The sequence below is a fragment of the Macrotis lagotis genome, chromosome X, assembly GCF_037893015.1.
Source record: "Macrotis lagotis isolate mMagLag1 chromosome X, bilby.v1.9.chrom.fasta, whole genome shotgun sequence".
Lineage (NCBI taxonomy): Eukaryota > Metazoa > Chordata > Mammalia > Peramelemorphia > Peramelidae > Macrotis > Macrotis lagotis.
The window spans coordinates 582221653-582236391 of NC_133666.1; the positions used below are offsets into that span (position 1 = coordinate 582221653).

Here is a 14739-nt window from a genome sequence, read left to right on the forward strand (position 1 = left end):
TCTAAGATCACTAAACTCATCATTTTTTATAACTCAGTTATAAATTGCAATCATGTATACCATAACTTGCCCAGTCATTTCCCAAATGACGGGCATCTCTGCAATTTCCAGTGCTTTGTTAAAGAGAGCAGCTATAAAACATTTCAGAACATTCAGGTTCTTTTCCTTTTTCCTAATCATCTTTGGAAATAGACTAGAAGTGGTATTACTGGGTTAAAAGATCTAGGTAGTTTGGGCATAATTCTAGATTTCTTTTCTTTATATTGCTCTCCTATTTTCCCCAGCTTCTTTCAAGAAAGGTCAAATTCTACCTTTTTTTTCAGAAGATCTTTCTTAGTTCCCCCTTCTTCCCAGTGACTACTGCTTCTCATGTTGTGATTTTTTTTTGTCTAACCTGACTCAGTAGATAGTATTCTGAACCTAGAGTTCAGAAGACATAGTCTTGAGCTAAAATCTGGCCTCAGCCACTCACTAATTGTATGACTCTGGGCAAGTCTCTTAATACTATCTGCCTTAGTTTCCTCATCTATAAAATGAGCTGGAGAAGGAAATGACAAACCTCATTGCCAGACTAAACAATAAGTAAGACTGGATCCCTTCTTGTCACCATCTTGGCTCCACCCCAGCAATTTATTTTTTGAAGGGGTCCCTCTCCGAATTGTAAAATCTATTGCATCCTTATCATGTATCTTGTTTTCTGTTCTGGATGCCTTAGTATGTGTAAGATTACCGTAGTCTTATCTATTTATGCCCTATTATGGCTTTCTATCTCTTATTACCTTATTTATTCACTGATCCAAAAAACCTTTAACAGAGTTTTAGATTTGCCTTTTAAGTAAGTATTAAGCACACATGCTTTTTTTTTTTTCCGTCAGCTTCTCCTTGATGATTCTCATCAATGAAACAGCAAAGCTAGGAGAAGCTTTAGAAGCAAGATACACATTTTTAGACAATAAGATCTTTGAAAATTGTTCAGCCTGGAGAAGAAAAGGCTGAGGTCTAATTAAATAACAGACTTCAGGTATATGAAATGGGCTTGGAAATTCCAGTTTTAAAAAAGTGCTAAATAAACAAATTTACATATATTTTCTGGTATAAATGGAAGCAATTTTACCTAGTTAAATTTTACTTAGTTCCTGCACAAAGCAGGAATACCAAGCTGGTGAAGGAATTAAAAATCATGTAATATGAAGATCAGTTGAGGAAACTAGGAATATTTATCTTGAAGAAGAGAAATTTGGTAGAAGTCCATAAATGCCTAATTGTCTGAGGGTTAATTTAGAAATCCTAAGGGATTTCTGTTTTGTGTCTAAGAGTTAGACAAAATGATTTAGAGATTCCTTCTAATCCCCCAAATTCTATAATTCCACCTTTTATTTCTACATAAAATAAAGGACTAATATCCTTTTCCTCACAGCCTACACAATATCTTTACATGTTCTTCCTTCGTTCAAATTTTGTATTTAGTGTAAGATGACAGGTGAAGTGGCATATATAATAAGAGTAATGATCTTGGAATCAAAAAAGGCCTGGATTTGACTCTTATTTCTAATACTTAAGTGTCTGACATGAGCCAATAAGTTTTCTCCTCACTGAATTTCATTTTCCTCTCCTCTAAAATGGAGATAATAATAGCTGCGACACTTATCTCATGGAATTGTTTTGAGGTTCAATTAAATTCAACAGCTATTTATTAATTTACCATGTGCTGGGCACTTTGGTTGCAAAGTCAAAACTCATATTAACTCTATTCCAAAGAAGCTTATGCTATACTTGGAATTTACAGCATGTGCTCAGATAAATCAATGCAAGGTACAAGCAAATTAAATCCAAAGTGTTTCCAGTGGCAGATTAGAACTGTGAAAACCAGGAAGGGGAACCTGAAGGTGGCATCTGAGATGAACCTTGAGAGTTCCAATGAAATAATGTTTTGGAGGCATTTTTGTCCATTGCAAAACATGGGTAAATAAATGCCAGTTATCATTGGTTTCTTTTATTGGCACAATTTTGACTTTGACTTGTTCTATCAGTGTGGCTATAAGTTAGTAATACATGTTTAGTTGTCTGAAATGTTGCTGTTCTCTACATTTCTAGGTTTGCTGAGACACCTCATGTAAAAAAAAATAATAAGATGAAGACTTTTCACTGCAAGACCTGGTACTGGCTGCTTCCAGCTTTGGGGGCACTCATCCATTTCTCCAATTATGTTGAGGGTCAAGGTAATTGAAAACTTTATTCTGTTCCTTATTGTCAGCTAAATTTCACCCCTTCCATTCCTTTTCCCATGCTTTTCCTACTGTTTTATTTGTCAAATGTGTTTATTTGTGTTAAAGATCAGCTGGACTTGTTCTTGGATGTCATTCACACTATTGAAATGTGCCTTGTCTGGGGCGGCCTTGTCTGGGGCGGCTAGGTGGCGCAGTGGATAGAGCACCAGCCTTGGAGTCAGGAGTACCTGGGTTCAAATCCAGTCTCAGACACTTAATAATTACCTAGCTGTGTGGCCTTGGGCAGCCACTTAACCCCGTTTGCCTTGCAAAAAAAAAAAACTAAAAAAATAAAAAGAAATTTGTCCTGTCCAATTCAGTGATGAGGACTGGATAAAACCAACTTTGTGGTACATGGAACACAAGCCAAAAAGGAAAGCTACTAATAAAATGAATGTTACTAATTATTAGTTAATGTATACCTGTGTTATACAGTATATAACAAGTAATATAATGTATAACTAGTTATACTAGCTAATGGACAAATAAAACATTAGTCGCATTTTGATGAGCTGCTTTAGGTTAGTGATGAGATTTCCTATTTGATGTTTCAGTGGAAACATAATATATCTCAAGCATGAAATAAAACCTGATTGAATAGGTGGAGATGAAAGAGGAAAGACAGCTTAGAAAATGACAGTTGTCTAGTTTGGCTATGATATGGAATGTGTGAAGCAGACTAATATAAAAATTAAGGCAAAAAAAATCAGTTTAAAGTCAAGTTGGGGAAGTGCTTGAATAACAGGCTCAGAAATTTCTCCAAAACCATCAGTAAGCCTTAGCTATGGTAAAAGAAGGAGGATAATTGTCAGCATTTTGATTGCTTCTGATCTAGATGACTTGGAGCTGCCAAATAACTTGCCCTTAAACTATATCCATGTGTTTCTATTGTAAAATTGTCAGATTCTAACCAGATACCTCAGATTCCTCTTCCCCCTTAGTAGGTCTGGTGGATAGAATGTTGAACTTCAATTCAGGAGATCTGAATACAAATTGTCTCAGTTTTGAGATCATGAGTCAGCCTCTCAGAGGTTCATTTTCTCCATCTGAAAAATTGGGGTGATGATATCTTAATAGCAACTCCACAAGAATCAAGTGAGGTAATTTATATATAAAAGTGCTTTGGAAACCTTGAAACACTATGCAATAAGATTAGTTATTATTAAACCAAATGCTAAGCACATGAAGTTCCTTTATATATTTAAACATTGCCAGCTTAGTTTAGTTATGGTGATTCATAGAACAACTGAATGAATACATTTTATAATTTGCCTTCAGGACCAGAGTACTCCAGAATAGAATATTCTTGTGATATTTCCAGGTACTACTGATACATTTCATCTATTCTTCAACTTGCTTATATGTGCCCAGTTTTATTTCGGCAGTTCCTTTGGGCAGAGATTGTTTTTGTCCCTGGCCCTTAGCAATTCTCTCTGAAGAACTTTGGAATTGATTGTGTGGCATAGGCAGAGGATCACCCAAAATGGTGTGCAATTATCAAAGAAGGTGTGATGCTCCAAGAGCAAAACAGAATTGCAGTAGCTCAAAAGAAATGTGAGATGTGCAAGTTCAGAGACATTTCCACTCCAAATATTCATATGGACTATTTGTGCCCAACCCTTACCCCAACCTGGGTAAAGCCTTCTGAGCTCATATTGAGCTGGTCAGCCACTATACTTTGATTCCAACATAGTGATGCTATTTTACTCTCTTTGAGAGACTGTGCATATACCAAAAGTCGTCAAAAATCAGAACTGTCACTTTGGCAGGGTTGGGAATAAAAAGAAAGACAAAAACACAGTTCTTATCCTTAAGGAGCATACATTCTAATGGAGGAAACAATATGTCAATAACTATGTATTTCCAAGAACTTTTAGCCAAACCAAGACCTGATTTATAGGAGTTTCTAAAAAATTAAATGAAGTCATGTGGAGGTGATCTTGAAGAGATGAAAAATATTTTATTTGTTTTCTCCAACTACATGCAATGATAGGGTTTACCTAAATTTTAGGGGTCAAGGTTTAAGTTTTATATATTTCTCTCTCCATTCCCCCTCCTTCTTACAGAAAGCAATCTTATATAGGCTCTACAGTCACTATCATGCTAACAACAAATTCATATTGATCATATTGTGAGAGAAACATCAAATCCAAACAAAGGAAAGAAAACATTAGAGAGATATAATGATATAATACATAAGGCAATTTTTAAAGATTGAAGATAATAAACTTTTGTTTCATTTAAACTCCATAGTTCCTTCTCTGTATACTGATGGTATTTCCCCCTCATAAACCTATTAAAGCTGTCTTTGATTTTTGTACTGCTGAAATGAATAAGTCCATCATGGGTGATCATCACCTCAGGTTGCTGTTAGTGTGTTTAATCTTCTTCTGTTTCTGCTCATATCACTCAGCATCAATTCATGCAAGTCTCTCCAGGCTTTTCTGAAATTCCATCTCTCATGATTTCTTATAGAACAATAGTGTTCCATCACATACGTGTACTACAATTTGTTCAGCCATTTGATGGGCATCAGCTCATCCTCCAATTCCTTCCTACCAATAAGAGTTGCTATGAATATTTTTGTACATGTGGGATTTTTACCCTTTGTAAATTGTAAAGGATTAAAAAAGATGCAAATTCATATTCTGTCAAGAAAATAAAGTCAAATCGTGACAGTTTTCTTCAATTATTTGAAGGATTTTCACTTTGGAGAGGTACTAGACTAATTCAGTAGTGTTCCAGAGGATAAAACTAAGGTAACTGTATAGAAATAATAGTGAGGAATATTTTAGTTCAATTTAAGGAACACTTTTTTTTTTTTAACAACTGGAGACATTCAAAAATGAAATAACCTTTCTTGTGATGTAAGAAGTTTTCTGTTCTGAGAGTATTCAAGCAGAGAGGCTGGGCAGCCATATGCCAATAATGGTCACAGAAAATTCTGATTTAGTGCAGGAGGTGGAAGTAGATGGGATTCCTTCCAATTCTAAGATTCTGGTCAAGACAGGCAGTAGATAATATTTTCCTTTTAAAATTTCCATCATCTTTATAATATTTGAATAGTCATTCAATACTTATTATCACTTCTGAGTTTCCAGCATGCTTCATACTATGTTTATCTCAACTTCATTGTTATTTGTAAATTATGTTAGCAGTATTTTGATAGAAGAATGGCATAGATAGAATTTATCAAGTTGGGAAGGGAGGACAGATCTTAACTCTTCTGAACTCCAGGTCCAGAATTCTATCCACTGAGACTTCTAACTGTCCTAGATACAGTTAGACAAAAAAAATAACAAAGTGGGAAGCAATAGATACTGGGAGAAGGGGAAACTAAGAAAGATCTGAAGAAGGTGGAATTTGACCTTTCTTGAAAGAAGCTGGGGAATATAGGAGAGCAGTATAAAGCAATACATAAGAATTGGATTTGAGTGAGGTGGGTGTATGCTAAGTCACCAATCTCATCTAGAGTCATCTGTGTTCAGTGACCAGATAGGAGTTATAACAGATGGAGATAGCTCCAAAGGGGCTTAAGGTTTGGCCAAGGTCACACAGCTAGTAAGTATCAGAGGTTGGATTTGAGGTCCTCCAGACTTCAGGACAGGTGCTCTACCCACTGTGCCATCTAGCTGCCAAAGTCATTCTTAAAACAATATTGTTGATAATGTATACAGTGTTCTTTTGATTCACCTCTTTTCACTCTTCAGTATTTCATGCAAGTCTTTCTATGTTTCTCTAAGATCACTAAACTCATCATTTTTTATAACTCAGTTATAAATTGCAATCATGTACACCATAACTTGCCCAGTCATTTCCCAAATGACGGGCATCTCTGCAATTTCCAGTGCTTTGTTAAAGAGAGCAGCTATAAAACATTTCAGAACATTCAGGTTCTTTTCCTTTTTCCTAATCATCTTTGGAAATAGACTAGAAGTGGTATTACTGGGTTAAAAGATCTAGGTAGTTTGGGCATAATTCTAGATTTCTTTTCTTTATATTGCTCTCCTATTTTCCCCAGCTTCTTTCAAGAAAGGTCAAATTCTACCTTTTTTTTCAGAAGATCTTTCTTAGTTCCCCCTTCTTCCCAGTGACTACTGCTTCTCATGTTGTGATTTTTTTTGTCTAACCTGACTCAGTAGATAGTATTCTGAACCTAGAGTTCAGAAGACATAGTCTTGAGCTAAAATCTGGCCTCAGCCACTCACTAATTGTATGACTCTGGGCAAGTCTCTTAATACTATCTGCCTTAGTTTCCTCATCTATAAAATGAGCTGGAGAAGGAAATGACAAACCTCATTGCCAGACTAAACAATAAGCAAAAGGAAATATGCTTAAAATCATAAACCCCTATCATCAGGTCTCTAAATGTGGCACTAATGTAAATATTACTGTAAAAATGGTATATGCATATTTAGGAAATTCATAAGAATCTGATCTAGTCCTCCAAGTTGGAATTGTCATTTATTTTGTAAGCAGAACCTCCTGCTAAAGATGATAGCAAAAAACAAAAACAAAAAAGTGATAGCTGTTCTTTAAAAATTATAATGGACAAGCCCTTCAGAATGGAGTTATGATATATAGAGGATAGGGATTCAGTAGATTAACTTCCAGAATTTTCTCTCTTATTTTATTATGCTTCACTTAAGCATTTTCTCATTTGGGAAAGCAAAGTTATTTTCTAAATAAATTTTAAACTCTGTGAGCAGCAAGTCTAGCCCTGTCACTATGAAGAGGTTAATGAAAGGGTCCTCCTTGGCCTTCCTCCCAAATTTCCCTCAGGAATGAAGTTAATACATTCTGAAGAGCGTGATTTGGCCCGAGTCCTAAAAGTGGGAGCCTGACTCTACCATGCTAGGGATGAAGGTATTTTCTTGTTCTTTTTCTTGGACTTGTCAGAAAGCACATTTTGCACTCCTTTTTTTTTTCCTTTTTGAAAGGGGAAAATTAGTATTTGCACAGACACTGTTTAACATTTGAGTCGAGTCCATGCAAGCATTTGGGACTCCTCTAGGAAGCCAAGTACAGGTATTCAAAGCAACTCCTTTGTACTCACAAGAGACACTGTCACGTGCCTGGTATTACGTGAATTTTTGTTCCATGAAATAAGAGTAATTATTTTTCACTGCATTTACAGAGTATTTGTCAGTATTGTGGCCCCTTTCCTGGCTCAGGTTACATTAGTAGCTGTAGAAAAGTCTGATTTTTTAGACGTTATATGGGAAAAAACTGCCTACATGATCATTTATACCTTTCCTTTTTCCCCTTTTTCCTTATATTCTTGAGACAAAAGTCAAAGGGAAATTCATACTTTATATAAAATTATATTTTTTGCATGATTAAGAGTTTTAACATTCATATAGCATTGAGACTGGACCATTGATTTCATTGATATAGAGAACTTCCAGATGAGAAAACTTTCTCCACCAAGGCAGGGCAGTACCTTCTCTAACTAACTAAATAACTAGCAATTTATAGTAAGTTAGTTCCCTAGAACAGATGTGTCAAACACATGGCATACATAGATTAAAACATAATTGTAAAGTTTTTAACAAAATTAATAAAAATACAATAGAATATAGAGAATGTTAATATGTGGTTTTCTAATTCACTATGTAGTCTAAGGTATCCTTATATACAATTTAATAATGCCCATTTCTTTTTCAGTTTGGCATAACTATGTTAAAGGGCAGCTAGGTGACTCAGTGGTTAGTGTGCCAGGTCTGGAATCAGGAAGACCACTGGTCTAGCCTCAGATACTTAGTAGTTGTCAAACTCTGCAAGTCACTGAACCTTGTTTGCTTCAGTTTCTTTACCTGTAAATGAGTTGAAGAAGAAAATGGCAAACCATTCTAGTGTCTTTGTCCAGAAAATCCCAAATGGGGTCATGAAGAGTTGGACATGACTGAAAAACAACTCATCAGCAATCCTAGAGTATGGAGAGGCTCTGCTTTGCTGAGGGTCATACAACCAGTATCTGTCAGAAGAGGGGACTTGAATCTAGGTCTTTACGATATCAAGGTCCAGTCTCTATCCACTAAACTGAATTATCTTTCATTTAAATTTATATATATATATATATATATATATATGCTCAATATTAGTAATAATAGAACTATTTAACTTTTATATTATATTTTAAAGTTTGCATAGTATTTTACATGGATGCTATCATATTCAATATATTGTTTTATTCTTTTCCTGAAGCCCTCTTTTAATACTACATCATATTGTGGGGGAGACTAGGGTTCTCAGAGACCATGCCAACAGACTACAAACTTTGATAAATGTCTGTCTATCAGGTTGTGTAGGGTGAGGGTTATCTGTAAGGTAATGAAGACTATGTATTAACTCACTGAAGAGTTGCAATCTGCTTTAATGTGTAGATAGAGCAAAGGAATGGTGTTTATCTAATAGAATATTGTCGTTTAATAAGTTATTATGTGCTGGCATTATATTATGATAGGAATATAAAGAAAAATCCCAAATAGTCACTGCTCTCAAGGAGCTTACTTTTTTTGGAAGTAATTGGGGTTAAATGACTTGCCCAGTGTCTGAGGCTGTATCTGAACTCAGGTCTTCTTGAGTCCAGGGCCAGTGCTCTATCTACTGCCACCTCAGTAGTGCTTATATTCTAAATGGAATAGAATTGGTTAATGTTAGTAATCCTAATGAAAGTTAGCATATGAGCCTCTGAATCAATAGAGGCTAGGTTCAAGTCTTGCCTCTGAAATATATTAGCCATGTGACAATGGATAAGCTTTTTATTCTCTCAGTGCTGTGGATAACTTTTCAGGGCCATAATTTATAGAAAAGCTGTTCATCTTTCTCAGGGGAGGGTTTTCTGCACTCGAAGTTCCCTGCTGCAATGAAATCACAGGTAAAAATAAAAATTAAATAGCTCTCATTACTGTATCAGTGTTAATTATGTATGTGTATCTAAAATATATACATATATATTTATAAAGGAATATAAATAATTTGTGTAGGAATGTGTGTAAATATCTTTATATATGTTAGTGTACACACACACACATATATAGGAAATACACTAATAAAGTATCAGAATTTCAATCATGAAAAAAATTTATAATTTATATATACACAAACACATATACACTTTCACAATTTAAATATATCTACTAAAACTGTATATTCTCATATATATGTCACTGTATTTCCTATATAAATAACTTCTGGTAATGCTATATAACTTCTATATATAATATCATGTTATTATGCCTTTTTAGTGTGTTTTCTGAAAAGATTTCATTTTTGATTACTATAGGTAATTTAATATTAATGATTTGAAAACCAGAGTTGATAGAGCTAACTTTAGAGTCTCTAAGACCTGGATTCAAGTCTAACATGTCATATATATTGGGTACATGATTCTGAGTGAGTCACTTATCCTCTCAGTGACCCATGTAAGTCTTTCTCTGAGTATCAGAGAAATTTTTAATCTGCATTGAAATAGGGAGTTTCCTCATCAGTTCCCTATACCATTGAGATCACAGGTTCACTTCAAAAAGTACAAAGTAAGTACTGATATAAGCATGCATTCATCTGGGAAAAAGTTCTGTGTAGAATTTTGTGTAGAATTCTTTAAACTTATAACCTTGACTGCTTTTGTCCACAAGGAGACAAAGAATCTCCTTGAAAATTTCAAGGCATTTTGAAGTCAGTGAAACATAGTAGACTCTGGTACCCTTCAGGTTGATTGACTCTATGTTGCTGTGGGCCATTCATTTTTACATTCCTGAAAAGCTATTCAATGAGCTCTATCTAACCAATGATTGCTATCAGCTCACTGACTCAATTTGTTTTTGTGAGTGTTTTTTTTTTTCCCTTGGCAAGAAGTGGATATTTTCTTCAACAAATAATGAAGTGCCCTACAGAAATGTATTCACTCTTCAGGTTGCTGACCATATGTTTGTTGTTCTTGTCAGATTTTGCTTTAAATGTGATTTTTCAATGTGGAGAATTGTCAGTATAGAAACTTCTATTGTTATAGATGGAAACACTTGAAATCAACAGGTTGCTCTAACCTAATAGGTTGCATAAAAATACAACAAAGATTTACTAAGCTAATGGTATAAATAAAATATCGTTTAGATGAGAAGTGGAGTACATTGCAATAGGTTAGACTGGTAGGGGCAACTGTATGGCCCAGTGGATGGAATACAGGGTGTGAAGTCAGGAAGATTCCCCTTCCTGAGTTCAAATTTGGCCTCAGACACTTCCTAGCTCTATCACCCTGGGCAAGTCACTTAATCTTGTTTATCTCAAACTGTAAAATGAGCTGGAGAAAGAAATAGCAAACCACTCCAGTATCTTTGACCAAGAAACCCCAAATGGAGTCGTAAAACGATAAGACAAGATCCATCAACAGTTACTAGCAATAGTTTGTGTTATTTCCAAATACTGGATTTGGTTAGCTTCTTCGTGTTTTTCTATAAAATAACTCATTTCTCCCCTCCCTTCTCACTAGAAGGTAGGGATTACTTTATTTATTTTCTTTGTGTCTAATTGACAAAAAAAGGACAAAGGTGGAGTGTTTGTTTTACCTTTTAAATGATTAATGTTCTTTATTGTGACTGTGAGAGAATAAATTCCTGGAGTAAAGATTTTTTTGGCCTTAGTCTGGCATAAGCAAATGTTCTTGTTGTGAATGGCAGGATAATGACCCTCTACTATATGTAGATATATAGCAAACACTGGTATGTTGAGGCCATTTGTTTCAGTGTTTGGTGATTTCAGGTAAGTGGTGGCTCTGAATAAGAGGAAAGGATTCAGCTGGCTACATTCCGGATTCTTTCTCACATTGTTGATGGTTTTCCTATTGGTTTATTTGTTTAAATTCTAACTTTTTTGTTTAAATCTGAGAAAGGAGAGTTGAACATTTGGAAATTAATCTTCATCCTTTTGGGGCAAAAATCACCTCCCAAAACTGTTTAGATGAATTGATAGTCCTCCTAGCTAAGTTTCTCTGGAAATATTAGAACTTTTGTACCAATACATATTCCAAAGCATCACATGAATATGTTAAATTTTAGTGACTTAGACAAGGTAATATGGAATTGTCTTTTTTATAGGCTGTCAGAGAATATTACATTTACAAGCTCATTGATCACTACCTTTCTATAGAATATAAATATAAGTAAATAATAAATATAATAAATAATAATATAATAAATAAATATAAATGTAAATCATTCTAGATCAAAGACTATGGAATATAACTATTTTTGTATGGATTTGAAAGTCTTTTGTATATTTTTTAATGTGAAGATCATGTTAACCTAGCAAATTCATCACAATGTGCCTTTTTGGGATTGGATTTATAATTTCTTCAGTATAGGGAGCATCAACATCCAGTGAAGTGTTGCCTAAACTAGCACATATCCAAACTTGTAATCTGTCTTGTACCTAATTGACTTAGAGCATTACCAAGAAATTTGAATGGTTAAGTGACACACCTCATATCACAAGTGTCTAAGTGTCAGAACAAGGATCTTCCTGATCATGAAAACGGTTATGCTGAGTCAATTTTGTCTATTATGTCACCAGTTTTTCATGTCCAACATACATCATATGAAATGTACTATACTTTAAGTTACTCCTCTATTCATATGGAGTGGTTTAGTAGTGAAAGGGACAAAAATATTTTGTTTTTTTTAAAACATGAAAGAGTTGTAGTGACTATCAAAGGACGCTTGATATAACTTGCCATTATGATGCCCAAAATGAGTTAGAAAAGATCAACAGAAACTAAAAAAAAGATCAACAATGTTTTAATACAAACTGTAAAATATTCATATAAAGAAACAGATTTTATATGAGATTTGAGCAGTTTTGTTGGGGGTTTTTTGATAAGGCAATGGGGTTAAGTGACTTGACCAAGATCACACAGCTAGTCATAGTCAAGAGTCTGAGGCTAGATTTGAACTCAGGTCCTCCTGACTACAGGGCCAATGCTCTATTTACTGCACCACCCAACTATCTCAAATTTGAGCAATTTGGAAAGAAAATGAATTGCGGAGCAAATATAAAGACTTAACTCACCTTGTGAATGATGTAGAATGATACTTCAAGTGTAAATGAAAAGTTTGATGTTTTAAAGAAGCAGGGAAATTTATTTATTAAAAATGGAAAGATATGAGTAAGAAAAAATTATTTCAAGAACACAAACCAAAATGTCAAATCATATGAGAACTTACAAATTCAACAGATTATCAGTTTATGTATATATTACTCAGTACTATATTCATGAACGTTTGGAGAGTGAAATATTTTTGTCAAAGAACTCTCAATTTTAGAGAGGAATTTGGGGAATTGTAAACCCTTTATTTTAAAGGTTATCTTTTTTTAAAGGTTTTTGCAAGGCAAACGGGATTAAGTGACTTGCCCAAGACCACACAGCTAGGTAATTATTTAGCATCTGAGGCCAGATTTGAACTCAGGTACTCCTGACTCCAGGGCTGGTGCTCTATCTATTGTGCCACCTAGCCGCCCCAAAGGTTATCTTTTAAGAGTCAGAACACTCTCATTTAAACCATCGACAGAAGATGAATCTGAAATAACTTTATGAGAAGAATTGAAAGTGGAAGGAAGCTGGAGAGATGGGGTTGTAAAGCTGTTTTAAAAAGCAGCTAGAAGAGCGGCTAGGTGATGTAGTGGATAAAGCACCGGCCCTGGAGTTAGGAGTAACTGGGTTCAAGTTTGGTCTCAGATACTTAATAATTACCTAGCTGTGTGGCCTTGGGCAAACCACTTAACCCCGTTTGCCTTGCAAAAACCTTAAAAAGAAAAGCAGCTAGAAGCAATGAGCTGACAGAAGACCTGAGTTCCTGATTGGTAGAAGAAAAAATTGATTTCATTTTCCAAGAGCCATCTAGAATTGGGAAAAGGTGAAGCTTCTCATAAATGACTTTTGCCATATCTAGATCAAGAAGGAAAAGCAGAAGGAAAGACAGACTTTGCAGTTATCTTGTATCCTAGTGAGCTAAATAGGTTTGCTTGTTTTGCATAAAGGATCAACGTGAACTGTGTTGCTATGAGCTCTGGATTTAGTGGATAGTGTAAGAGATAGAAGTGTGGTGCAGTGGATAGAGCACCGGCCCTGGAGTCAGGAGTACCTGAGTTCAAACTTTGCCTCAGCCACTTAATGCTTACCTAGCCATGTGACCTTCAGCAAGTCTCTTAACCTCATTGCCTTGCAAAAAACCAAAAAAAAAACAAAAAAAGAGGGAGATAGAAATATGAATATAGGCTAAGTTTGTAAAGTTCATAAATAGCCAGTCTAAAGCTTATGCAGTATTCTAGGTGGGAGAGTGTGTTCATAGGTAGATTGTGACATATTTTCTTATTTATGTATTTATTTTAATATGCAGTATTATCACTATTTATTTTGACCCATTGCTAAGTAAATAGTAATGTTTAAGATGTGTTATGATGTGAATAGCTGCTTCTAACAATGCAACACATTTTGTGAGAAGTCATTTGGTTAAATAAAGAGAAATACATTGTTGGAGTTGAAGATCTGGAGTGTTGAGTAGGGGAAAAATCTACTTCCCATCCATAAGGTTATCCCAGGACACTAAGAGTAGAAGTATAACTTTATAGGTGGTCTATCTCTGTGAATCTAAACCTGCCAGGGCAAAGGCAGATTGGCATGAGTGAACCAACCTAAAGAGTGAGTAGGTGTTGACATACCCAAGTAAGAAGTGTTGAAGGCCCTAGAAAGTGTGGGTGGCAATCTCCCATTATTTATCTATATTGACTGTCATTAACATATATACTCAACGTATATCTTATGATTTGAGGCAAAATGGAAACTTTTTAGTGTGATTCTCTAAGGCTGTGGGATGTGGCCTCATTTATGGATACTTACATCTTAATTGCAAGTTGCCCTTTACCTAGTCCTTAAATTTTTATGTACCTATTTGTGTAATAATGATTTCTATGGTTTTATTATTGCGAAACTCATGCAGCTGGTTGTAGTTCCAAATGTAGCATAACGTAATGATAAGATCTTTGAGTCAATCTAGCAAGAGAAAACTATCCTCATAAGTCAACAAAAGAAGATTTGGCTTGATTCACTTTGCTTATTAAGCCAGACACTGCCTTCCAACTCATTTGTCTGTTTGTTTTTTGTTGTATGTCTTCAGGAAAAACCATGTACCTCTAGGTTTAATGTTACTTTGGCAAACTAAATTAAGTTAATACTTTAACTCACATTTTTTGGTATGCTGTCAAATGTTCTGTGTATAAATGTGTCAGCTTTGCTTTTCAATAATAAGAAAATTTATATATCTTAATACATTCTCTAAAAGATTTTGTTTTCCTTTTCAGTGGCTCCACCAACAAGATTAAGATATAGCATATTATCTCACGACAGTATACAGATCTCATGGAAAGCTCCCAAAGGGAAATTTAGTGGATATAAACTTCTTGTAACTCCAAATTCAGG

General features: G+C 34.9%; 1 protein-coding gene across 2 annotated transcripts in view; it reads left to right on the plus strand.

Annotated features, from left to right (window-relative positions):
• Positions 1 to 14739, plus strand: part of COL14A1 (collagen type XIV alpha 1 chain) — a 265288-nt gene that overhangs the window by 26144 nt on the left and 224405 nt on the right. For both annotated transcript variants that reach the window (XM_074201475.1, XM_074201474.1), the window contains exons 2-3: positions 2095 to 2219; positions 14622 to 14738. In XM_074201475.1, the coding sequence (XP_074057576.1) occupies positions 2132 to 2219; positions 14622 to 14738 (205 nt within the window). In that variant the 5' untranslated portion in view covers positions 2095 to 2131. The remainder of the gene's footprint in view (positions 1 to 2094; positions 2220 to 14621; position 14739) is intronic.